General features: G+C 43.4%; 1 protein-coding gene across 7 annotated transcripts in view; it reads right to left on the bottom strand.

The window, feature by feature from the left end:
- LOC106609315 (DENN domain-containing protein 5B) overlaps nucleotides 1–26,375 on the bottom strand; it is an 82,281-nt gene extending 55,906 nt beyond the window's left edge. For 5 of the 7 annotated variants that reach the window (XM_014207994.3, XM_014207993.3, XM_014207995.3 and 2 more), the window contains exon 1: nucleotides 26,015–26,374. In XM_014207994.3, coding sequence (XP_014063469.1) covers nucleotides 26,015–26,123 — 109 coding nt within the window. In that variant the 5' untranslated portion in view covers nucleotides 26,124–26,374. Of the gene's footprint in view, nucleotides 1–26,014 lie in introns of all 7 variants that reach the window. The other 2 variants (XM_014207992.3, XM_014207996.3) reach the window with 1 other exon arrangement.
- Nucleotides 26,376–26,946: the final 571 nt, after the last annotated feature.

Raw genomic sequence — 26,946 nt, 5'->3', positions numbered from 1 at the left:
CGTAGGGAGAACAAAGGAGAGTGAGTGAAAGAGAAAGAGAGAGATAAAGAAGAGAGTGAGAAAACAGCTGTAGAGTTCAGTGTAGTGTACAATAGGGAGAAGTGCCAGCTCTCAAACCTCTAGGGGCAAACTCTGCCAGCCTGCCTGACGTTTCCACCACCCGAAAATAACCAGCCACAAACAGCCAGCCACATTCCATATAAACATTTCCCTTCCCTTCAGTTTATCTTTATCATTATCTTGCCCACGAAAAGCCTAGCAATGCCATTCCTGCAAAATAAACAAACAGTCTTTCTGGCAAAAAACAGGATATACAGTATAATGGCAGATGGGAGGATTTGATTCAGATATAAAGGATTGCTATATTTCTACACCAGTAACCACATGGTAGATTGTTCATGATCACTTTAATTAAATAAAATAAAAATATAACGGTGGTAAAACTTCCACTGGCAGCACATTTCAATTCCTCAGAGGCAGATTGGCCCTCGGCACTTGAGGAGAGGGAACTGTCATCAGTTAGAGATGGGGGAGAAAAAGAGAGAGGGGGAGGAAGACCGAGAGAGCGTAGAAGAGAGAGAGAGGAACTAAACATCTGAAACTCTCTCTCAGTCTCCTTTGATATCCACAGATAAGGCTTTGGCTTGGATGGCCCTCAGACTAATTACGGTAGTATTACGGAGCCTTCTGTAGACTAGTTCCTCCCCACAGTGCTGTACACACATCCATGCAGCACGACCATGTAAGAGCCTTCTGTAGCTTTTTAAGAGCCCCTATCAGCCCAACAAGGGCTGAGATCACACAAACAGGCACATTGAATGCCAGCGGCGGCCATCTTTGATCCATTCGTCTCTAAGAGCTGGGCGTAGTGTCAGTGAGGGCTCTGAAGAAAGGAAACTATTTCTTAAAATTACTACACGTGCACGTGAATGTGTGTGTGCATAAAGGGTCAAATATGTTGCTGCCTCGATGCTTCCAAAAGGCCAACAACTGACAGCCAACATAAATAACCTAAATATAATTAGGCCTAGGCAGAGTGAGAATGGGACTATAGTGGTGGAGGGGGTGGGGTCTCTACCGAACAACCCATCTACCCCTACCGCACATGTTTTGTTTAAAAGCCGTTGGTTACCATGGCAACCTGTTACGCATCCCGACGCTCTGTGAAGAGACTATGGCCCTGGTTGAAGTGAGGTTACATCATCCTGTTTCAACCCTATAAAAACATTTTAATTGCGTTGCCCCAATAGAAGCCCCATGGCCACCTCAGAGAGGGGGGTACCTGTGTGTTGAGAGGAGTGGACACATAAGTTGATTGACAACCAACAGACAATGCTAAGGTAATTTCACAACAAAGGAGAGAGAGAGAAGGGTCACTTTTATTACAGAGAGTGAAAAAGGGTAGATGTGGTATGAGTGAGAAAGGAGAGAGAGAGTGTGATTGAAATGCCATTGATGAAGGTGGGAGGGGGAATATGGACAGTTACGTAAGGCCCTCCAGCCCTACGCCTCATACTGTGGCCTTCAAATGGAAGAATGAAAATTGAAGGGGAAAAGTGTAGAGATAGAGAGAGAGAGCGACAGAGAGAGTGAGACAGAGACAGAGAGACAAGTGTGTGAGTGGTGGGTAGGGTAAAATCAAATCAAATTGTATTAGTCACATGCGCCAAATACAACAGGTATAGATAGACCTTACAGTGAAATGCTTACTTATTCTTATCTGTATTAAGAGATAAAAGTAACAAGTATTAAAGAGCAGCAGTAAAAAAACAATAGCAAGATTATATACAGTTGATGTCAGAAGTAAAAATTCCCTGTCTTAGGTCAGTTAGGACCACCACTTTATTTTAAGAATGTGAAATGTCAGAATAATAGTAGAGAGAATTATTTATTTCAGATTTGATTTCTTTCATCACATTCCCAGTGGGTCAGAAGTTTACATACACTCAATTAGTATTTGGTAGCATTGCCTTTAAATTGTTAAACTTGGGTCAAACATTCCGGGTAGCCTTCCACAAGCTTCACACAATAAGTTGGGTGAATTTTGGCCCATTCCTCTTGACAGAGCTGGTGTAACAGTCAGGTTTGAAGGCCTTGCTCGCACACGCTTTTTCAGTTCTGCCCATACATTTTCAATAGGATTGAGGTCAGGGCTTTGTGATGGCCACTCCAATACCTTGACTTTGTTGTCCTTAAGCCATTTTGCCACAACTTTGGAAGTTTGCTTGGGGTCATTGTCCATTTGGAAGACCCATTTGCGACCAAGCTTTAACTTCCTGACTGATGTCTTGAGATGTTGCTTCAAAATATCCACCAAATTCTCCTTTCTCATGATGCCATGTATTTTGTGAAGTGCACCAGTCCCTCCTGCAGCAAGGCAACCCCCTCAACATGATTCTGCCACCCCGTGCTTCACGGTTGGGATGATGGTTTCCAGCTTGCAAGCCTCTCCCTTTTTCCTCCAAACATAACGATGGTCATTATGGCCAAACAGTTCTATTTTTGTTTCATCAGACCAGAGGACATTTCTCCAAAAAGTACGATCTTTGTCCCCATGTGCAGTTGCAAACCGTAGTCTGGCTTTTTTAAGGCGGTTTTGGAGCAGTGGCTTCTTCCTTGCTGAGCGGCCTTTCAGGTTATGCCACTATAGGACTCATTTTACTGTGGATATAGATACTTTTGTACCTGTTTCCTTCAGCATCTTCACAAGGTCCTTTGTTGTTGTTTTGGGATAGATTTGCACTATTCGCACCAAAGTACGTTCATTTCTAGGAGACAGAACATGTCTCCTTCCTGAGCGGTATGACGGCTGCGTGGTCCCATGGTGTTTATACTTGCGTACTATTGTATGTACAGATGAACATGGTACCTTCAGGCGTTTGGAAATTGCTCCCAAGGATGAACCAGACTTGTGCAGGTCTACAGTTTTTTTTCTGAGGTCTTGGCTGATTTCCTTTGATTTTCCCATGATGTCAAGCAAAGTGGCACTGAGTTTGAAGGTAGGCCTTGAAATACATCCACAGGTACACCTCCAATTGACTCAAATGAAATTGTAAAATGTTTGGGCAGAACTGAAAAAGCGTGTGCGAGCAAGGCCTACAAACCTGACTGTTACCCTCTGTAGTGCCTTGCGGTCAGATACCGAGCAGTTGCCATACCAGGCAGTGATGCAACCAGTCAGGATGCTCTCGATGGTGCAGCTGTACAACTTTGAGGACCCATGCCAAATCTTTTCAGTCTCCTGAGGACAAATAGGTTTCGTCGTGCCCTCTTCACGACTATCTTGGTATGCTAGTTTGTTGGTGATGTGGACACCAAGAAACTTTAACTCTCAACCTGCTCCACTGCAGCCCCGTCGATGAGAATGGGGGCGTGCTTGATCCTCTTTTTCCTGTAGTCCACAATCTTCTCCTTTGTCTTGATCACGTTGAGAGAGAGGTTGTTGTCCTGGCACCACATGGCCAGGTCTCTGACCTCCTCCCTATAGGCTGTCTCGTCGTTGTCGGTGATGAGGCCTACCACTGTTGTGTCATCGGCAAATTGAATGATGGTGTTGGAGTCGTGCCTGGCCGTGCAGTCATGAGTGAACAGGGAGTACAGGAGGGTACTGAGCACACCCCCTTGAGGGGCCCCTGGGTTGAGGATCAGCATGGCGGATGTGTTGTTACCTACGCTTACCACCTGGGGGCGGCCCATCAGGAAGTCCAGGATCCAGTTGCAGAGGGAGGTATTTAGTCCCAGGGTCCTTAGCTTATTGATGAGCTGAGGGCACTATGGTGTTGAACGCTGAGCTGTAGTCAATGAATAGCATTCTCACATAGGTGGTCCTTTTGTCCAAGTGGGAAATGCCAGTGTGGAGTGCAATAGAGATTGCATCATCTGTGGATCTGTTGGGGCGGTATGCAAATTGGAGTGGGTCTAGGGTTTCTGGGATGATGTGTTGATGTGAGCCATGACCAGACTTTCAAAGCACTTCATGGCTACAGACGTGAGTGCTACGGGTTGGTAGTCATTTAGGCAGGTTACCTTAGTGTTCTTGGGCACAGGGACTATGGTGGTCTGCTTAAAACATTTTGGTATTACAGACTCGGACAGGGAGAGGTTGAAAATGTCAGTGAAGGCACTTGCCAGTTGGTCAGCACATGCTCGCAGTACACGTCCTAGTAATCCGTCTGGCCCTGCGGCCTTGTGAATGTTGACCTGCTTAAAAGTCTTACTCAAATTGGCTGTGGAGAGCGTGATCACACAGTCTTCCGTAACAGCTGGTGCTCTCCTGCATGTTTCAGTGTTATTTGCCTCAAAGCGAGCATAGAAGTAGTTTAGCTCGTCTGGTAGGCTCATGTCACTGGGCAGCTCTCGGCTGTGCTTCCGTTTGTAGTCTGTAATGGTTTGCAAGCCCTGCCACATCTGACGAGCGTCAGAGGCGGTGTAGTATGATTCGATCTTAGTCCTGTATTGATGCTTTGCCTGTTTGATGGTTTGCTGGAGGGCATAGCGGGATTTCTTATAAGCGTCCGGGTTAGAGTCCCGCTCCTTGAAAGCGGCAGCTCTAGCCTTTAGCTCAGTGCGGATTCTGCCTGTAATCCATGGCTTATGGTTGGGGAATGTACGTCTGGTCACTGTGGGGACGACGTCATCTATGCACGTATTGATGAAGCCAATGACTGATGTGGTGTACTCCTCAATGCCATCGGAGGAATTCCGGAACATATTCCAGTCTGTGCTAACGAAGCAGTCCTGTAGCTTAGCATCTGCGTCCTCTGACCACTTTTTTATTGATCTAGTCATTGGTGCTTCTTGATTAAACATTTTCTTATAAGCAGGAATCAGGCAGATAGAATTATGGTCAGATTTGCCAAATGGAGGGCGAGGGAGAGCTTTGTAAGCCTCTCTGTGTGTGGAGTATAGGTGGTCCAGAGTTCTTTTTCCTCTGGTTGCACATTTAACATGCCGATAGAAATTTGGTAAAACGGATTTAAGTTGACCTGCATTAAAAGTCCCCGGCTACTAGGCGTGCCGCCTCTGGGTGAGCGTTTTCTTCTTTGCTAATGGCGGAATACAGCTCATTCAATGCTGTCTTAGTGCCAGCCTTTGACTGTGGTGGTATGTAAAGAACAACAAAGAATAGAGATGAAAACTCTCTTGGTAGGTAGTGTGGTCTATAGCTTATCATGAGATACTCTACCTCAGGTGAGCAATAGCTCAAGACTTCCTTAGATATCGTGCACCAGCTGTTTACAAAAATACCTAGACCGCCGCACCTTATCTTACCAGACGCCACTGTTCTATCCTGCCGGTACATCGTATAACCATCGAGCTGTATGTTGATGTTGTCGTCGTTCAGCCACGACTCCTTGAAGCAAAAGATGTTACAGTTTTTAATGTCCCATTGGTAGTTTAATCTTCCACATAACTTGTAGATTTTATTCTTCAAAGATTGCACGTTTGCTAGCAGAATGGAGGGAAGTGGGGGTTTATTCAATTGCCAAACAAATTCTCAGAGGGCAGCCCGACTTTCGCCCCCTCTTTCTCCGCCTCCTCTTTACACAGATTACGGGGATCGGGGCCTGTTCCCGAAGTTATTTTTGGTCATAAGAGACGGTAGCGGCAACATTATGTACAAAATTAAAATTAAAAATAAGTTACAAACAATGCAAATCAACGAACAAAAAAAACACAATCGTCTGTCTTCTTCTCCGGTGACATTTTAGGGTAAATCATTTGTTCACCCCTAAATGTTTATACAAACTGACAAAGAATCCCTTGTTTAATGTCAACAGTCCTCAACTATCTGGTGATGCTTACTGCTACAGATGGCCAGAGAGGAAACAGATCACCGAGCCCTAACGACACCTGAGCAACTGTGTGTGTGTTTGTGTGTCTCTCTCTAAGGCAACATGCAAATTAACAATCTGTGTGTTCATCTGCTGGCACGGATTGCAACAAACTGAAATAGTATGCTACTTTACATAGAGCAGCTCTCACAGATTGAGGCCTCAACAGTGGAGTATAAAGACAACATCCACCGTACAATTTGACTACAGATGGATAAGATGTGAAGGAAAGCTGAGAGAGAAAAAAGAGAAAATAGATGAGAAAAGAGATTAAATAATGGTGGATGGATTAAGGCTTTCAGAAATCAGAACTGGAACCAGTTGTAATTCAGCACATCATCCTCCACGAGCCAGCACAACAAGCCACCATTACCATCCTTCCCACCAGATAGAGCTGTAAGTTAATACAGCTGGATTTCCCCCATCATAACGCCACTGACACCTTTCATCAATCACCATGGCGTGGAGCTCTGCGTTCACCAACGCCCCATCAGATCTCATACAACAGTCCATCTGTCTCCATTACAAGCTTCCTGCTTTCACTCTTTACATGTCAGACCATAGCCTAACAAGTAGGTTGTGAAAACGCGATTTGGTGATGAAAATGAACTTTATGTCATAAAATACATTTTACCAAGACAAATATGATTATTCCATAACCTAATACATCTGATAATAAACACCGAGCCCTGTTGATATAGCAGTGCAGGTTTCTCGTGAACAACTTTTGAGGATTTTACATTTAGTGGCCGTCGTCATCGAAATTGTTTCCAAGGGTCGCAAAAAGCTAAATTAGCATGACGAGCTGAATTAAATTTAAAGGTTTTGAAAATAAAATGATTGGTATACGCTCAGCGCTCCATTGACATTTCAAATAAAAAATTGAATAATTTCACAGAGATATGGTAGCTTTTTTGAAAAATCTTTAGAATTAATATGAAACGTGTACACTAAAATATGAAAATACTACATGTCTCCATCTTCCGTCTATATTTTTTTCTATTTTTTATTTTCTATTTCACCTTTATTTAACCAGGTAGGCAAGTTGAGAACAAGTTCTCATTTACAATTGCGACCTGGCCAAGATAAAGTAAAGCAGTTTGACACATACAACAACACAGAGTTACACATGGAGTAAAACAAACCTACAGTCAATAATATAGTAGAAAAATAATTCTAAATAGAAAGTGAGAAAATGAGGTGAGATGAGGGAGGTAAAGGCAAAAAAAGGTCATGGTGGCGAAGTAAATACAATATAGCAAGTAAAACACTGGAATGGTAGATTTGCAGTGGAAGAAAGTGCAGTAGAAATAGAAATAATGGGGTGCAAAGGAGCAAAATAAATAAATAACAGTAGGGGAAGAGGTAGTTGTTTGGTCTAAATTATAGATGGGCTATGTACAGGTGCAGTAATCTGTGAGCTGCTCTTAAAGCTAGTGAGTTTTGTTGTATTGTTATATCCTGCGGATTCGAGAAGAAAGATGGCAAGTTGAATGGGAAACTGAGCCTGTCAGGTAGCCATTAGCCTTAATTATTGCACAGAATCCAGCTTAGCTGACAGAATGCAATTTTCTGAATTTTTTACCACTTTTTTAATCTAGCCTCCATTGATTAGTGCTTTTTAAAGTAAATTTGGTTTTGGTTTGATACATTTTAAAAAAGCACGGTTTTTGATTTCTGTTTCGATTTTTTTTTAAACATTAAATGCATTATTAAATAATGACATAAAAATTATCAATGGAAATTCCAATGCTAAAAATTGTGAACATTCAATTGCCAAAACATTGAAAATATTCCATTGTCTCTGTCAGGTCCACATCGAGTAGACAGCAATCGAAAAATAGGAAATTACTATGAAATAATAAAATATTTTGTTTTTATTGAATTAATTATTTTTTATTCCATCATCATCTCATCTCTGCTCAGGCAGAAGCAGCCAGCCAGCCAGCCAACGTTCTCTCTGCTCCCCATACTATACTGTCTTTAGTCATCCTATTTAGCTGGGCTAGCCTGCCTAAGCATGCTGCAGAGCTGCCCGACCATCATTTTACTAGTTTTTCAAAGTAGCTAAGGCATACTTTCACCAACTGTCTCTATCCCTCTCTCTCGTCGTTGTGTACTTTTCCTCTCTCATGCGGTCTGTGTGAATTTAACCTAATGTAGCAGGCGTACAAGTGTATCCGTCTCTGTCAGAGTCAGAAAAAACAGCCGCAATGGATTATGGTCATAGTAGTTAATTACCACGTTTCTGCGCTGAACTTGACTGAATACATGCGTAAATGAAAACTACAACTCCCTTCAGCTCAGCGTCCCACTTTCTCGTGAATTATTTGATTTCTCTCTAGAGAAACGACGCGTTGGGCCCAGAAAAACCTGAACCAAATGGAATTCAAGTAATTGAACCGATGTCAGTCAAATGGTTGTTTAATAAACCACCCCCCCCCCCCCCCCCCCCAATTAAAAAATAAAATTGTATGTTGGTTACTCGCTCAGCACTACTGGCCATCCTTCAAGGGTAACAACTCCAATAACTTTTGAATGGATTATGATAGGAGACAAAGTTTGGGTCATTGGTTTTCTTAGAGGATTAATGTAAACTCACCGCATTCAGTACAAATGTGCGCAACCGCGACATTCAAACGAGGCTGCAAAGAAAACTAATGGGACTGTAGCGACTGTGTCCACTTCAAAATCTGGGGTGTGAACTACGTTTCTATTCAAGCGTTGATCGACATGGTAATGGCTCTATAGTATTGGAGAAAAGTTGAAAAAAACTAACCCTCCGCTACATCGTGACGTGTCATGCCGTAACGTACAGCACGCATAAAGCAACTATTTCTGTCTTACAATCTCTCTCCACCAGGTGTTGCACTTCTCTCATCGTTTAAAAACAAGAAATGGACAGTGACGGGGGTAAGGGGGGGGATATCTAGTCATTTTTTGCATCATCACTGCAAGCATCATGACTCTCAAAGCCGCTGTTAACTTATGAAGATCACTTTAGCACCGCCCTAAAAACCGATTCAAATTCGACACAAACCTTCAAATAGGTATGTAATGACACTTTATATAAACTCTTTATAGTGTTTTATTTACATTTTAGAGGCGATAAGGTGATAAGCTGGACAAATCGAGTGAAAAAAAAAGCCATTTTGCCACACACATCTCTCCTTCTCACTAGCACGCATTAGTTTCGCTTCCCCACCCGCCATTTTTAAAAAGACCCGACGGAGCTCATTGCCTTCTTGAATCATGCAGAAACGGGCAGCGTGGAGGTCATGTAATTGATTCTGTTGGAAAGGGGAGAAATTGTGCTTTACAATGGTATTGACATTAAAGTTGATCTGGAAGTGTTACGTTTTTTGGGCGCTAAAATAAGGTCAATTGTACGGACCAAGGCGATGTACAAAAGTGAGTGAGTTTATGTTATCTACACAATCTTACCCACTGGTCAAAAGATGCACCCTATAACAAGGCTTCCATGAAGAGAACGGTTGCTCCTGAACTGGGTTAGTGTTGCTGATCCATTGAGAGTCGAGGGTTGACTTGATCCACGTTACACAAGCACTAGAATGAATACTATCAAAGGATAACAGACAGTGCCACCCCTAACCCTAACCCTAACGTATGGGAATAATCTACGTACACTCTGAATAGTTCAGTACAGCCCTTTGCTATGATCTACTGTAACATTCATCTACATGTAACCTACAGCATATAAAACATAAAAACAAGGCCATCACAAAAGATGAACTGAAACGCACAAAAATAGTTTGACTAATGTTGGGTTTTGAGAATATGAAATATACTTATCAATGTCGCTGATGGAGTGCTGAGGTTTAGAAGGTCTACACCAGAAGTTAAGGGTTGTAGGAGGAAGGTATATAGTGGGTGCAACTAAGCTTGGAATGTGTTGAGTGCAGGTCGCAGTACTGATAAGGGGAGAAACCATTGAAGGCTCATATCTCTTAGCTCCCTGCTTAGCAAGAATGATGCAACGTTTAGCGATAAGGAGGAGACTCCATCCAAAGTGGGGTATGAATACCACCACGGGGGAAGCCATGTCTGTGTCTGAATTACAGCTGTATCGACTCTTTGGGAAGAATTAACCTTGGTTAAGCTTCTCTAGTGTCCGTGAGGTATTTACTCTGAAAATTAGAACTTAACACGACAGAAACCATGGACAGATTGCCTTTAGGTAGTCCGTCTGACGTTTCCTGTCTTTATCATCACAGATGCAGCCAGGGTACCTAACGCAAAGTGCCTTTTGTAACAAGCTCGGACACAAATTAAGCGAAAGAAGTGCAGAGTTGGGTACAACAAAAGAGCTTATTTCCCTGGTGGGGAAATTAGGCTTTCAGAGAACAGAGATTTACGCTTTGTGTTTCATCCAGGAAAACACACAATGACATTGGTGTGTGCCCTGATAAATGCTTAACAGCTGGAAGGAGATTACGCCCATCCACATATGAAGCGGCTACTACTGTTCATTCACAATCTCGACACTCCAATCCATTCTCATTTTAACAGCCGAGTACTACAGACTCCAGCCAATTCCCTCTCAATAGAGAGCAGGTGGTTAGGAGAGCCTATAGCAGCGAGATATTTGAACTGAACTCAGAATGAATCAACTGAGAATGTCTCCGTCAGATTTTGTCCAGTATATTTTTCAGATAGGAAAATACCGAATCATTCTAAAGTCTCGCAATTCATGGATTTCGGTCTATTACAAGATTAAACACATTTCTAAGAAATTGGCTTCATCCAACCCCTCCCTCCTACTTTCCTCTTCTCAATGGAAGCTTTCTCATTATAAACTCCAGTCCAACTCCTCAACACCAAACATATCTATACTGTCATGGTACAGGAGATTTTGTCTTTTGCTGAGTGTGTGTTACAGAAAAGAGCTTTAGCAGCATACAATCACAGTCCTCCAGCAGTGTGAATGTCTACATACCAAATGGCACTCCATTTCCAATAAAGTGCACTACTTTTGACCAAAGTCATATTTGCCCTGGTAAAAAGTGGTGCAATATTTAGGGAATAGGGTGCCATTTGAGACAAAACCAATGTGAGTAAAAATAGAACCCAGTGACTGAGGTTAATCTGTGCTGCCAGACACTGCTACTGACTGACTGTTTACTACAGGATATATCAAACCAAGAGTGGGGCTTACACGAAGACAAAAATCAAAAAGCTATTCCTCAATGTTATTTTTCACCCCAAGCCTAGATGCTCTTTTAATCTCATGCTCTGCCCTTGCCCTCTTGTGCACTCTACCCGCCTCATTCTCTCGCTTTCCATCTCCCCATCTCTCCCTCCCTCCCTCCCAACTCTCTCTCCCTCCCTCCCTCCCAACTCTCCCTCCCAACTCCCTCCCATCCCTCCCTCCCAACTCCCTCCCATCTCCCTCCCTCCCAACTCCCTCCCATCTCCCTCCCTCCCATCTCTCCCATCTCTTTCTCTCTCTGAGATATTGAGTTTATGTAAACAGTGGTGCAGTCCTAATCTGACACACTGAACAGAACATCCGTCTGAGCCTTTTCACTAAACACCGAGAGTCCTACTATTTATCCTCATCATCAGACAATACAGACACCAATAAAAAAAGACCATTTGATTGTATTTCATTCATTCTAGACACTCACAAATTTGCTATCCTCTCTGTCAGCAGATCATTCATTATATTTCCATGGAGCAGACAGCAGGGGTATAATGTATGTTTTACATAGAAACAGAATGGCTAGAACAGACAGGGTTCTCTGTTAGCGCTAGTCCTGCATTGCCAGCCCATTGTCCCTCTCTGCTCCATCCTTTTCCATAATCGCCGCTCTGCATGAATCATCAGCGCGTGACGGAGAAGAGACAGTCCTACCCAATGATTACCCAGTCTTTCAGGCTTTATGAATGCCGTGACACCGCCCCCGGGCTACTTATTACATGTCTTTATCATGGCGGTGTATCTGTAGGCCACTCAGGCGCCCTGATATTACATTTTGTTATTAATGTTCATAAACTTCAATTAATCTACTCAGTCTGCAACTCAAGAGTTCGTAAAGTTCTGGTTTAAATAAAACAGACATAATTCCCAGTTTACAATAGTCTAAAAATGTTTATTCACGAGGGTACTCTCCAGTTCATATACAAAGACCTCTATTTTATACCAGGCTCCTTCTTTACGCACACACATACACACAAACTTTTAGGAGAGTTCTCTCCTCCAGAGTTCTCAACACTGTATATCACTACCCAGCCGACAGTTCCATTCCCCCGAGATTAGGGAAACCTTGAGGGCTACTCCCTCTCATATCATAAACGCTCAGAGTTCTAGCTAGGTCGGGTCAAACATAGGTTAATGGTTCTCGGTGTTTTCTTAAAACACACTCTCATATTCCTCTCTTATCCTAGTCCATCCTAGTTAGACCTTTATGTTTAACAATTTAATTACTCATTATACATGCTACATAAACTATATCACTAATAGTTAGGTCTCAGGGTAGAATTATTTAATCATTTATCTTTAAACATATAATTCTTCTATCACGCCCTTAGAGAGAGCAGCAGAGGCTGTCAACATGAGTCTTGTAGGGACAGCCTGGGGACTGTGTGTGTGCGCGCGCGTGTGTCCATGTCCTGTGCAAGACACTGAGAGAGCGAGACAGAGAGAGGGAAAGAGAAACAGAGAGAGAGATCAATGTGTCCTATCTGATTGCGATCACATATTGTTTACCCAGCAGGTTTATCACAGGGCACAGGTTGCTGGATGAGTTGGAGCTCGGTCAAAGAACAAAGTCGACATGACCGGCCAGCTAAGCATCACCAGACAGACATAAACACACCCACACTCTGTCGAAGGCACACATCATGTTGAAAGATCACTTCCCAGCAGCCACAACAGAGAATGCCTTACAATTAATCCCTAGCAGACCATACTGTGAACCAATAAGATTCATATTCTGGGGTTGTCATGGTGACTAGATGTTCTGGAATGTTCCGAGGGCCTGCTTGTTCCTTGGAGGTTGTTGGTGTTGTCGTTTTCCGACTGGACTTCTGGACTGGACAGCCAATGTGACACGGCTTTAGCCTCTATCAAGTCGTTGAATCAACTTTACTGTTGGCTACACTGGAGCTCTTCAAATATATTCACAAATTCTCTCAAATGTATCTGAACAACCATCACCTAACTAAGTACATTGAAACCGATATTAAAATAGAGATTCATACATGTTGACATTTGACGGATTCTAATAAAATGTAACATTTTTCAAGTTAAACTGTAGTTTAGTGAATGATTACTGTGAGTATGAATGGAGTTCAGGCCATGAAACTTGTGTGTATGCTAATTTAGAAATGTTGACCTAATCAGATAAGAGGAAATTGCCTAGGATCAGAGAGAAGGGTCAGGCCCGGGAACAGAAGATGGACGGGGTGTGATTCTGACATCTGGCTAAACAAAGAGAGGACCATGGACGTTCCACAGGGTAAAGGAGGGAAACTCATTGGGGTCATAAAATGTATAGCTGGGGAGGTGACACCTACAAGAGGGGGGGGGGGGGGGGGGGGGGTGACCAAAAGGAAGGAAGATTATAAAATGTGTTGTGAACTTTCTAAATGTATGCACTCAGCTGACTGTATCCTTGGTATTAAACACTTGAAACCTATATTGAGCTTTTGGTCTCAATTCCTTATTGCAAAGAGATTGCAATAGCATTTGCCGTTTTAACACATTACATCAAAATGCTTGTTGGACAAATTCACAGATGACAAAAGGGCTCTAAAACCACATCTGCCACACTAAGCCCAAATATATTGCATGTCTGTGATCATAACACACCTCTAGCAATCTCTATAAAAACATGCTTCTCTTCTCATTCATCAACTTGTCTGGCTGGCACACAGAAATTATGTAAGAAATACATTTCAGCTCTTAAATGGTCTAACTTACGCAACATGAATAATCCCTGACTGTCCAGTAGCATGGCCTTACACTGGACGCCAGGTCGCCGTGGCAAGGCACCACCAGCGCCCGTTGCCTACCACTACCTTGGGCTGTAATCTATCACGGGAGACGGCCCTGGATGGCTGCCGTGGTGATGGCTATCGGGTGTTAGTTACATAAGGAGATTTACAGCCGGCGCCCCTGATATAACAGCGCAACGTTATTATGAGGAGGAGGCCGGGTGCTGTTCTGCTGACGGTGTGACCCGTGTTGCTAGGGACGCGGGCGGTGTAGTATTATTATCATCCTGTGATTGATGGAAATGAACCAGCGTGCATTTAATCACACACAGCTATTCATCTGAGAGGGACTTTCCCCTCGCTTTCATCCAGAAGCATCTTTCTTCTTCTACATTTCTATCCCTCTCTTGCCCTTCATAAATTCTCTCTCCCCCTCTTCCCTGTTCTTCCTCATTTGATTCTCCCAAAATATAACTTTCTCTTGCCTGTCTTCCTGAGTCCCCACCTCCCCTCACCATCTGTAACCCTCTCATTCTTTCTCCCTATGGCATATCTATTCACCTCTCCCTATGGCATATCTATTTACGCTATGGTACTCCCGATCACGGCCAGCTGTGATATAGCCCGGGATCGAACCAGGGACCGTAGTGACGCCTCTAGCACTACGATGCAGTGCCTTAGACCGCTGCGCCACTCGGGAGCCTACATGTACCGGGTAGGCTTTGCCTGGCTACCCAGACTCCTTTCTCCGTTCAAACGCTATGCCACGCTCACTGACGTTTGTTTTTGGATATTACCATACCCCCCAACCCTTCACCAAATACGAACACATTCGGGCCATCTGATTGGTCCCAGAAACCAATGGGTTGGGCCAGAGCCAGAACACACGGGGTGAAGCGGTGCATTCAAAGTACATAATTGGATTTGATACTTTGATTGGTTATAGACGATCCAATCGTTGACCACTTTGTTTTCACCACAAACCACGTCACCCAAACAATTTTAAATTCAGACTAAAGTCTGTCGCGAACGACAGAACAGACACAGAATTTAGCATGAGGAGTCAGGCTAGGCTAGACCACCACTGATTGTCATATATTGTGGCTTAACTGACGTTGACTTGTATGTAATATACATTTGGATTCTCATAGTTGAGCAGAGTGTACAGACGGACTCATTGTAGAAAACCACAGGAAGTCTTCAAGTGCTCTTGAAATTGACAATATAACAATGGCACTCTACAGTGTCTATTCAAGTCCAGCTTCAATCCCTTCCAAAGGGGACATATTCCTAGAAAGATCACAGCCATAGCAGCTTTTAAGAACATCCATGTTTTGTCCAACAAGAAAAGAGTATCACACAACACTCCAGTCATTTGAATGTCGAATGAGGATTATTGAGGCTACCTTAATGATGTATAGTTATTCCACTTGTCTCTTCTCTCTTCACCTCAAAGTGTAAAGCTACAATATTTGGTTACAGTGATTGTCAGCACATTCCTGTGGCTCTCACTTCTATTATGGAAGATAATTGGTTCCTAGTCAATAGGCTTCTCTGCCAGTACTGTTTCCACACAGATAGCTGCATAATAATAACTGATGGAAAAAGAGAGAGTGAAATGTCTGATAGTGACATTTCCATATGCTGACCGCCTCACAAACATACAGTACCAGTCATAAGTTTGGACATATCTACTCATTCAAGGGTTTTTCTTTATTTTTTTTTACTATTTTCTACATTGTAGAACCAAAAAAGTGTTAAACAAATCAAAATATATTTTATATTTCTTCAAATAGACACCATTTGCCTTGATGACAGCTTTGCACACTCTTGGCATTCTCTCAACCAGCTCTAAATTAAAAAATATATAATAATTCACTGTTATTTAACTAGGCAAGTCAGTTAACAACAAATTCTTAATATAATGACAGCCTTGGAACAGTGGGTTAACTGCCTTGTTCAGGGGCAGAACAACAGATTTTTACCTTTTCAGCTCGGCGATTTGATCTAGCAACCTTTCGGTTACTGGTCTAACGCTCTAACCACTAGGCAACCTGCCGCACCAGGTAGCCGAGGAATGCTTTTCCAACAGTCTTGAAGGAGTTCCCACATATACTGAGCACTTGTTGGCTGCTTTTCCTTCACTCTGCGATCCAACTCATCCCAAACCATTGTCGTGGAAATCCTTACACAGGGACACTCAAAGTCAATCTTAAATGAATCATTGTCTATTTGTCAACGCGATGGAGAGGTTTCAACCAACTCAATGCACCATAGTACACGTCTGTCAGAAAACTCTGCCGGGGCAGTCCCAACAGTTGTCTAATATACGGCTATACACAGACAACTTATATTTGCATTATTTAGCATAATTAATTAATCATTACCGTTTTGTTTCATTCATGTGACCGACCAATACTGTTTCATAACATGTGACAGGCCAACACCTCACGAGGCTTCTCTCTCTCTAAGCTGAGACCTTGAAACTGAGATATCTTTCGTTCGTTCTCAAAACATGGTCGTTCGCTCTCAAAACAATGTCTGGGCATACTGCCAAATTGCAGCAGCTGATCGGTGTCATTTGTACAGTCAACCACTTGCATGAACACAGAAATTGGTTTATAGAACAGGACATGAAGAGAGCACAGAAATTAGTTAAGAATATTATTAGTTATAAGAATAGCACAAACATTAAAATGTCCCTTACACCATCTCAATTGGGTTGAGGTCGGGGGAATGTGGAGGCCAGGTCATCTGATGCACCTCTCCATCATTCTCCTTGGTCAAATAGCCCGTACACAGCCTAGGGGTGTTTTGGGTCATTGTCCTGTTGAAAAACAGATGATAGTCCCTCTAAGCACAAACCAGATGGGATGGCATATCGCTGCAGAATGCTGTGGTGGCCATGCTGGTTAAGCTGTTGGGGCTAGGGGGCAGTATTTTTAAGGCTGGATAAAAAAACGTACCCGATTTAATCTGGTTACTAATCCTACCCAGTAACTAGAATATGCATATACTTATTATATATGGATAGAAAACACCCTAAAGTTTCTAAAACTGTTTGAATGGTGTCTGTGAGTATAACAGAACTCATTTGGCAGGCAAAACCCTGAGACATTTTCTGACAGGAAGTGGATACCTGATGTGTTGAATTACCTTTAAGCCTATGCCATTGAAACACACAGGGGTTGATTAATGTTTTGGCACTTCCTATTGCTTCCACTAGATGTCACCAGCCTTTACAAAGTGTTTTGAGTCTTTTACTGTGAGATCTGACCGAACAAGAGCCATGGAACGGTGATGGCCGATTAGACTCTGGCGCGCGAGTTCATGTTGGGTACCCTCGTTCCAATACGTTATAAAAGAGAATGCATTCGTCCACCTTGAATATTATTCATGTTCTGGTTAAAAAAGGCCCTAATGATTTATGCTATACAACGTTTGACATGTTTGAACGAACGTAAATATATTTTTTCCCCTCGTTCATGAAGTGAAGTCCGGCGGGCTTAGATCATGTGCTAACAAGACGGAGATTTTTGGACATAAATGATGAGCTTTTTTGAACAAAACTACATTCGTTATGGACCTGTGATACCTGGAAGTGACATCTGATGAAGAGAATCAAAGGTAATGGATTATTTACATAGTATTTTCGATTTTAGATCTCCCCAACATGGCGGCTAGTCTGTATCGCAACGCGTATTTTTCTGGGCGCAGTGCTCAGATTATTGCAAAGTGTGATTTCCCAGTAAGGTTATTTTTAAATCTGGCAAGTTGATTGCGTTCAAGAGATGTAAATCTATAATTCTTTAAATGACAATATAATATTTTACCAATGTTTTCTAATTTTAATTATTTAATTTGTGGTGCTGACTTGACTGCCGGTTATTGGAGGGAAACGATTTCCTCAACATCAATGCCATAGTAAAACGCTGTTTTTGGATATAAATATGAACTTGATAGAACTAAAAATGCATGCATTGTCTAACATAATGTCCTAGGAGTGTCATCTGATGGAGATTGTAAAAGGTTTGTGCATCATTTTAGCTGGTTTTATGGTTTTGGTGACCCTGTCTTTGAATTGACAAAACATTACACACAGCTATTGTCAATGTACTCTCCTAACATAATCTAACTTTATGCTTTCGCCGTAAAACCTTTTTGAAATCGGACAACGTGGTTAGATTAAGGAGATGTTTATCTTTCAAAGGGTGTAAGATAGTTGTATGTTTGAAAAATTAGAATTTTGACATTTATTTGGTTTCAAATTTGCCGCTCTTGAAATGCACCTGCTGTTGATGGAGTGCACCACGGGGGGGACGCTAGCGTCCCACCTAGCCCATAGAGGTTAAGTGTGCCTTGAATTCTAAATAAATCACACAGTGTCACCAGCAAAGCACCATCACACCTACTCCTCCATGCTTCACAGTGGGAACCACACATGCGGAGATCATCCGTTCACCTACTCCGCGTCTCACAAAGACGCGGTGGTTGGAACCAAAAATCTCAAATTTGGACACATTAGCTCAAAAGGACAGATTTCCAAAGGTCTAATATCCATTGCTTATGTTTCTCTGCCCAAACAAGTCTCTTCTTATTATTGGTGTCCTTTAGTAGTGGTTTCTTTTCAGCAATTTGACCATGAAGGCCTGATTCACACAGTCTCCTCTGAACAGTTGACATTGAGATGTGTCTGTTACTCTGTGAAGCATTTATTTGGGCTGCAATTTCCGAGGCTGGTAACTCTAATGAACTTATCCTCTGCAGCAGAGGTAACACTGGGCCTTCTTTTCCTGTGACGGTCCTCAAGAGAGCCAGTTTCATCATAGCGCTTGATGGTTTGTGCGACTGCACTTGAATAAACTTTCAAAGTTCTTGAAATGTTCCAGATTGACTGACCTTCATGTCTTAAAGTAATGATGGCCTGTCGTTTCTCTTTGCTTATTTAAGATGTTCTTGCCATAATATGGTATTTTACCAAATAGGGCTATCTTCTGTATACCACCCCTACCTTGGCAAAACACAGTTGATTGGCTCAAACGCAATAAGAAGGAAAGATATTCCACAAAGTAACTTTTAACAAGGCACACCTGTTAATTGAAATGCATTCCAGGTGACTACCTCATGAATCTGGTTGAGATAATGCCAAGAGTGTGCAAAGCTGTCATCAAGGCGAAGGGTGGCTACTTTGAAGAATCAAAAATATATTTTGATTTGTTTAACCCTTTTTTGGTTACTACATGATTCCATAGCTGTTATTTAATAGTTTTGATGACTTTACTATTATTCTACAATGTAGAAAATAGTAATAATAAAGAAAAATGAGTAAGTGTGTCCAAGCTTTTGACTGGTACTGTATGTTGTTTGACTTCCAGAGATGTAACAATGTTGTTTTTACCACAGGATGAGCCCGTTCATACAAAGAGCTGCGTTATATGGAACACCACAAACCTCAGAGGTATTAAACAGTAAACATGGTCCGTAACTGACAAAAGGTGGCACTTCAAAAATAACCGAGGACAAAACACACATTACCTCCCGATCACCATTAATATTTTTACCTAGTACCCATTGTGGACTGTGAGTCATTTTAGTATAAAAGAGAAAGACAAAGTGGAAGAATACGCGACAGAAAAGCAGCAACACAGTCAACGTCACTTCAGAACAATCAATCTACAAAAGCTGTAAGAGAATCTGCTAGAAGCTTATAGCCACAAAAATGTGATTTCATCAATAGCCTACTAACACTGAACACCACTATCTAAACAAGGCTCCTAGGCCACCAGTATAAATAACGTTAAGCCTCTGGCTGGCCTTACCAAAACAACAACTCCCCGTCCCAGTTAGGCTGGGTTTCTGTACAGCACTTTGTGACATCGGCTGATATAAAAAGGGCTTTATAAATACATTTTATTGATTGATTGAAGACATTTTGGTTGAATGCAAGTGTCCTTTTCCTTTCATTTCTTCGTCCCTCACCCACTACACCCCATTCTCCCACGTCTGCTGTTGCTGAGCCCAGGGAGAGAGGGAGCATATGGGAGACCGGGTCAAGGGTCAAACAGGGAGTGGTGTGTGAAATGGGGCGCACAGTCCTCAGTGATCAACTGCTCGTTTTGAGACTGGTCGGGGGGTATTTGTGTGTTTGGAGGGGGGTTTGGGGGACCGACGGTGCTACCGTGGCAACGGGCTCCCAGCAACAGCAGCCCCACCTATCGCCCACTCCTCCCTGAGGCTGGGTATCCATCAAGATCAGGTGGGTCAGTTACAACTTCTAACCTCTGATCTTTAACTTAAAACACTTGACAGGTCGACAGTGATCGATGGGGGTAATGATGGTAACAGTATCCCTGACATGGATCTAATGAGCTTCTTGCTAGACTATGCTGTAAGGACAGAGTAGCCTACGTTAAACCAAACAAACAAATTGTTTTTCCCCCATTGAATTCCAGTCCGCGTCGACTTCAGCGTCTGGACATTGTCACTGCTTTTTTGCATAAATGTTATTAGCGTTAAAGCGTGGAGCACTGCTCAGTGTAGCCTGGAGGAGCTGTCTGAATGGATTAAACTAACAGGCTTAACACAGCCTACAGATAGACAGCTCTGCCTACTGCCTAGCTAACTGGCCTGACTACAGATTACACTACAACACACAGGAGACGATGGCATAGAGAGATGGAGGAAATCACTACACATCGGGGAGAGAGAGAGAGAGAGAAGAGAGGAGAGAGAGAGAAAAAGAGAGAGAGAAAGAAAGAAAAACTCATATGAGAGAGAGCGGGAAGAAGAAATAATTCACTGTGTGACCATTAAAAGTGTCCTCAGCTATGGAGGACATTTAGCTTCCTCTCTCCTTTGTCTAGAGAAACCTCCTTGGTCACATGACCAAAGAACTGAAGGTGTTAGCCACAATGTTGACCTATTGGCGGGGCTCGCTGCCTGTGCCATTAAACCCCTACAACTCATCCAGAACGCCGCAGCCCGTCTGGTGTTCAACCTTCCCAAGTTCTCTCACGTCACCCCGCTCCTCCGCACACTCCACTGGCTTCCAGTTGAAGCTCGCATCTGCTACAAGACCATGGTGCTTGCCTACGGAGCTGTGAGGGGAACGGCACCTCCGTACCTTCAGGCTATGATCAGTCCCTACACCCAAAGAAGGGCACTGCGTTCATCCACCTCTGGCCTGCTCGCCTCCCTACCTCTGCGGAAGCACAGTTCCCGCTCAGCCCAGTCAAAACGGTTTGCTGCTCTGGCACCCCAATGGTGGAACAAGCTCCCTCACGACGCCAGGACAGCGGAGTCAATCACCACCTTCCGGAGACACCTGAAACCCCACCTCTTTAAGGAATACCTGGGATAGGATTAAGTAACCCTTCTAACCCTCCCCCCCCTACCTTCCCCCCCAAAAAAGATATAGATGTTCTATTGTAAAGTGGTTGTTCCACTGGATATCATAAGGTGAATTCACCGATTTGTAAGTCGCTCTGGATAAGAGCGTCTGCTAAATGACGTAAATGTAAAATGTAAATGTATTAATATGAATTAGCATAAGTGTTAGGCTATGGGTTTATGTTATCAGATTCCTACATGGTCATTAGCATATGTCAACAAGGGCATGCGTCAGCGCTGGCCTGTGTCATCATTAGCATATGTCAGTGTTGTATTAGCATTATCCAAGGGCTGCATTGTGCTGACTTCCAGACTGGCTCCTGGAGGACAGATGGCCAAGGCCAGCAGTAAAGCCCATCAAATCCCTTTGTGAGGCTCCTTCACTGGGATTGCTGACACCTCCTGTCCCACCTCAGCCCAGTTCAGCTAGTTCCTACAGGCCTACATTCAGTTATCAACATATAGGTCATTACACCAGAAACACCAGTACACTTGTACACCCCTGCTCTCCAGGGACACGTACAGAGTTCTAGAGACAGACACTAGTAAATATGTGCATGTATTAGGCAATACAGTTTATGAATGGGGTTGAATTACTTGTAAGATTTCACTTTTCACCTTTTTATTCTTCTTTTTTTGAACCTTTATTTAACTAGGCAAGTCAGTTAAGAACAAATTCTTATTTACAATGACGGCCTACCGGGGAACAGTGGGTTAACTGCCTTGTTCAGGGGCAGAACGACAGATTTTTACCTTGTCAGCTCAAAGATTCGATCCAGCAACCTTTCGGTTACTGGCCCAACGCTCCAACCACTAGGCTACCTGCCATCATCTTAATCCATCAGTGTCAAATATGGCATACATGATCCTATAGGTAATGACAGGGTAACAAGCAGTGAATACAAGTGGGAAGACACTTGTCTATGTGCGATTGAGTGTGACTGGGAGAGAGGTTAGTGTGGGAAAATTAGGATGACAGACAGGTGTGAGTCTGAGGTATGAAAGAGGGAGACCGGGAGGAAGGATGAATGGACAGGGATAAAAGAGGGGTAAGAAAGAGGTGGTCAGGGACTACTGGAGCCGATGGAGAGACTCTCCCCTTTCCTCACCCCTTCCAAAGAAACAGGATCGACTCCAAATGAAAATTCTCACCTGACGGAGCACATAGCATCATTGAAGGATTGCTTACTGAAAGCTGAACCTGAACATCTGTTGTTAATCTGTTGTTTACTGGTACAGGCTGCATCTTAAGTGTGTTTGTGATGTTTGTCGGTAAGACTACCTCATTTCATATTTATGGATGCTTTCCTGGATGCCTTTCCCATCAGTGGGGCGTACGAGTGAGGGTTGTGCGGTAAGGAAGGGGTGAAGAGAGAGAGCAAATAGCTTTCCCACTACAGCTGGTGCCAACCCCGCCTCTCAGAATAGCACACACCCCTTCTCACTTTTCAGCTCCCCCCCTGGACCACAATGCACCTGGTCCTCGAATACAGGGAACGAACAACACATTGGTGGCGGGCCTCTGTTAGAGTGGAACTATTTCTGTCAGTCTAGTCACCAGCCAGGATATATATAAACCACTTCAAGAGTCTGATAAGTCAGTGAGTGAGACTTCTATTATAGTGCCACCATTAAAGCGATACTTTGGGATTTTGGCAATGGAGCCTTTTATCTACCCCCCAAGAGTCAGATGTACTTTAACATGCTAGCTGTTCCCATAGACTTCCAGTCATTGTGCTAATGCTAGTTATCATTGGCTCGCAAAACTACCTCTTAACTTCCTTCATACTGGACTCAGAGACACAACAATGGTATCCATGAGTTCATCTGACTATGGGATAGTAGATAAAGGGCTTCATAGCCAAAATCCCAAACTATCTCTTTAATAGGAGTGACACCCACTTCAACTCTCCTCTACTTTGGAAATGTTTCATCTCTGAAGGACAAGCATTGAGGTCAAAGCCAACAAAAAGTGTGGTACTACCATGCTCACTGAATGAACAAATACTGAACACACACACCTAAGGAGATAGATGGCATCCACTGGGAAAGTTACCCCCCCCAGCAGCCACGCATGCAGTCAAATCCAGAGGAAGTCTGGCCCTGGTGCCTAGAACAATGGGCCTGGGGAAACAGGCCTATTGCCACACAAAGGGAATGGGAGGGGGATGGAAGGAGGGGAATCACAGCCACATTCACAGCCCAAAATAAGCAAGGCCAAGCCTGAGCCTAATGTGGATCAGACTGAAACCAGCCCAGACCAAACCAGCCACTGTAAAACAGGATACACGCCAGGCGTGGGCTGTTATAGCGACAGATAATATAGACGAAGCCCATAGCGAGTGGCGACATGTCGATGTCAATGATATCCATCACGGCAATCTGAGGAGTGTCGTGGGGGAGGAGAGTGATGGGCGACCGAGCAGCCTGATCTGAATTGCAAATGAATGTCAGTGTGGCTGTTCAGTTGTTCACTGGGGCAGATGACAAAGCCCTGGGGAGAGATTGGGATGCTGAGGAGGGGAAAAGAGGTGAGGGAGGGGGGGGGGGGGGGGGTAGATAATGGTCTACCAAGCAATGGCTCCTGTAATGGATTCTGATAGACCTTTTCCCACCGTGTCTGTGGATAAACAATGCTACGTTAACGGACCGCCACAACAGCCCACAATCAACTACTAGAAGATCAATGGAGAAAATGTTGTAGGAGACTACCATACTCCAAAAAAAACACACAACCTAATCACAGAGACCCATAGACATAATGGACCACAATGCCCAAGTATGGGTATTCCGTAGTACTTTCTGAGAGACTTCGCTGAGTAGTAGTATGTAGGATTAAGAACAGTAGAGTTTTGACAGGTGGTGGCGTCTCAACTAATGTCTGCAGACAGATTTGGCAAATCGCCTAAAGAAACTAAAACTCCGTCCCGCAAAGCTTTGTTAATCATCACACCAGAGATGCAGTCTCTGAATGATCTAATCAACAGCAACACCGGCATCATCACTCTGTCCACTCTTCTACCCAATCACTCCAACACGCCATCTCTTTCTCTCACCCTGTCCTTTCCTCTCCTTTCCTAACATGGCTCAACTCCTCCGACTGATAACTTGTGCCGCAGTTTCACACAGGCAGATGCTCAGAGAGTTGGGGTGATCAGTGTGAGGGCAGCAGACAGGGAGGCATATGGGCTCAGTGTGGTGGATGCTCAGCGGTGTCACATCTGAGGATCAACGATGCGCCACAGCCTGAGAGCAACACACACACTGGCAACAAATGGTTCCGATGCAGACCTAACCACAAGCAGATAAAGAGAAACAGAAACATGAACTTAAACACACACACACACACACACACACACACACACACACACACACACACACACACACACATTTATAGAGACGAGAACATCCCACAGTGTCATAAACTAATCCTCACAGAATCAAAAGATTAGAGAGATAATAACACCCAGACAGCACTCAGTGATTGTCCTAACATCCTGCCCCCATAGAGGTTAAATGTGTCTGATTAAACATGCAACCAAAGGAATCCTGAATCCTCCCATTCTAGAGTCTTGTGCTTGGAAAGTACTAGTAAAGCTGTTCCAATGGACAAAGGATTCAAATCGGAAGCAATCCCAGCTCACTCACTTCAGGTAAAGCTGCTCCATGAACACACACAGACCGTTAAGCAATTCTCAACTTCTAGTTATATAGGCTCAGCCATGGAGACGTGATATCATATGCAGCGACAGTATGACGCGACCACACAGGAACATTTTCTACTCATCCAACAGAACCACATGTGCAAAGCTCTCAATGTCAAAGAAAGCTCCCTTTCCTATAGAAGTATTATGTCACAGAGGAAAGGTTTTAATTCAACAGGAGAATAAGAGTGTGAATCTGCCAGGTAATTCAATATGAACAGGCTGCAAGCAAATTAAAAACATGCTGCAACACCAGAGCACTGTAATTTGGCAGTGTTCCAGTGACTCTGAACGCAGCCCAGTTGGCCCCTGAACGCAGCCCAGTTGGCCCCTGAACGCAGCCCAGTGGGGGCTGGCTGGGGATCGATGGAGGCCCTCTACTTTGTGCTTAGGGGTCTGTGCACTTTGCTCAGTCACTGATGCAAAACTGAAGGGGTGACCCTGAAATCAATACTGGACCTGCATGGTTAACAGAGAGTACTTAGAGCTTGCTATTGCACTGAACAAACACACAGCCTCACCAAACGGAGAAAGGACCCGAGTCCAAAGCTGATTGAACCTTGAATATGTGCAGATATAGAATTTCAGCTCTTTTTGACTGAGGGGTTAATGGGGTGTTAACTATTGTATTATTAAAATAACAATGATTATCCTTAGTAGCAGCCTTTGTAAACGAAAACATCATAAAAGCCTCCAGTGTTCTGCACTGAAACACCAGCCTCATAAGAAGTGTTGGCGTTTTATCATTGAAATAATGACATAATAGCCATTGCTTTCTCACTCTCTCTTTAGTCCACACAATCAGCCAGGACAGGTCTGACAAACAAGTGAAGGAATGTCCCCAATACCTTTAACTCAGTTTACCAGAGACTACAATAATGTAAACAAGGTGATGTCAGGCTGCAACTGTAGCCATTGTCCTAATGATGTTGTTTTTAAACACAGCACATCATTTATGACCTTTAGAGACTGTAAACTTTGTTCCAAATAAAGTATACGCACTGATAATGTCACTGAGATGCATGTGTATTAGTTTAAAATGAAATAGTCCGTTTTAAGAAAAACCCGTTGTTTTTGTATAGTTACCTCATAGGGAAAAGGTTCATTTAAATAAGTAAGTATTCTTACCGGCTAATTCGTCCGGTTCCAGCCCAGTTTCGGTGTCTATTCCGCATATAACAAAGTAGTGAGCGAAGCGGCAGGGCGCCGCTCCAGACGCCGCGTTGGTCCCACTCATCTTGGATCACAGTTCAGCGTCCTCCGGTTCCTAGTACTCCAACCGAGACATCTACATAGCGATAATTAATCTGGTTTAAAAACTATCCTTTACTCTTTGTAAATGGCAGAATGATAGCGCTCCGACGCAAGATTACATTAGTTTACTCTTCGTGAAATATATATTTAAATGTATTGAAATATCGAAGAGAACACTTGCTGGTTGTCAGCTCTTGGTCGCACAGACAATACTGATCGAACCGAATGGTAAGAGCGAGCTCTGTGTGTGTGTGTTTGCTTCCATGCCTCGCGAGGGCGGAGGCTCGACGCGTGGCAGGGCGGGACATTCAAATCAAATCTGATGCATACATTAGGTGGATAATGTGCACTGTATGTCGTCTACATGTTAATCAATATTTTGCATTCTGCAGGCTATGTTTAATTTTCTCTGAATTGATTAAGGTTAATTAAATTATTTATATGGACATTATCTCATGAGATGGGCCTAACAAATTAACAAGCCTGTTATTTCCCCAATATTCCTATCCCATGAAAACAGACACCATGGACTTCCTCAGGTTAATGACTGGTGAGGTTAGAGTTTTAGCACTGTGTTGGGAAGGGCCTTTTCCTCCACAGCCCAGTGCCTCTCCTCTGACACCTGTGCAGCTGAGATCAAAACACACACAGCTCATTTACAGCCAGTCAGACGACAGTGTGGTATTATGACCCCTTGCTGAGAACCTGTCTTCCTGCCACAGAGTCTGAGGAATAAAAGGGGAGAACAGGGAGGAGAATAGAAGAGAAAGGCTACCATTACATTGGCTGACTCCATAACTCTCTCT

This window comes from Salmo salar, chromosome 07 (assembly GCF_965601325.2).
Source record: "Salmo salar chromosome 07, fSalSal1, whole genome shotgun sequence".
Classification (NCBI taxonomy): Eukaryota; Metazoa; Chordata; class Actinopteri; order Salmoniformes; family Salmonidae; genus Salmo; species Salmo salar.
This window is presented reverse-complemented; position numbering and strand designations above follow the sequence as displayed.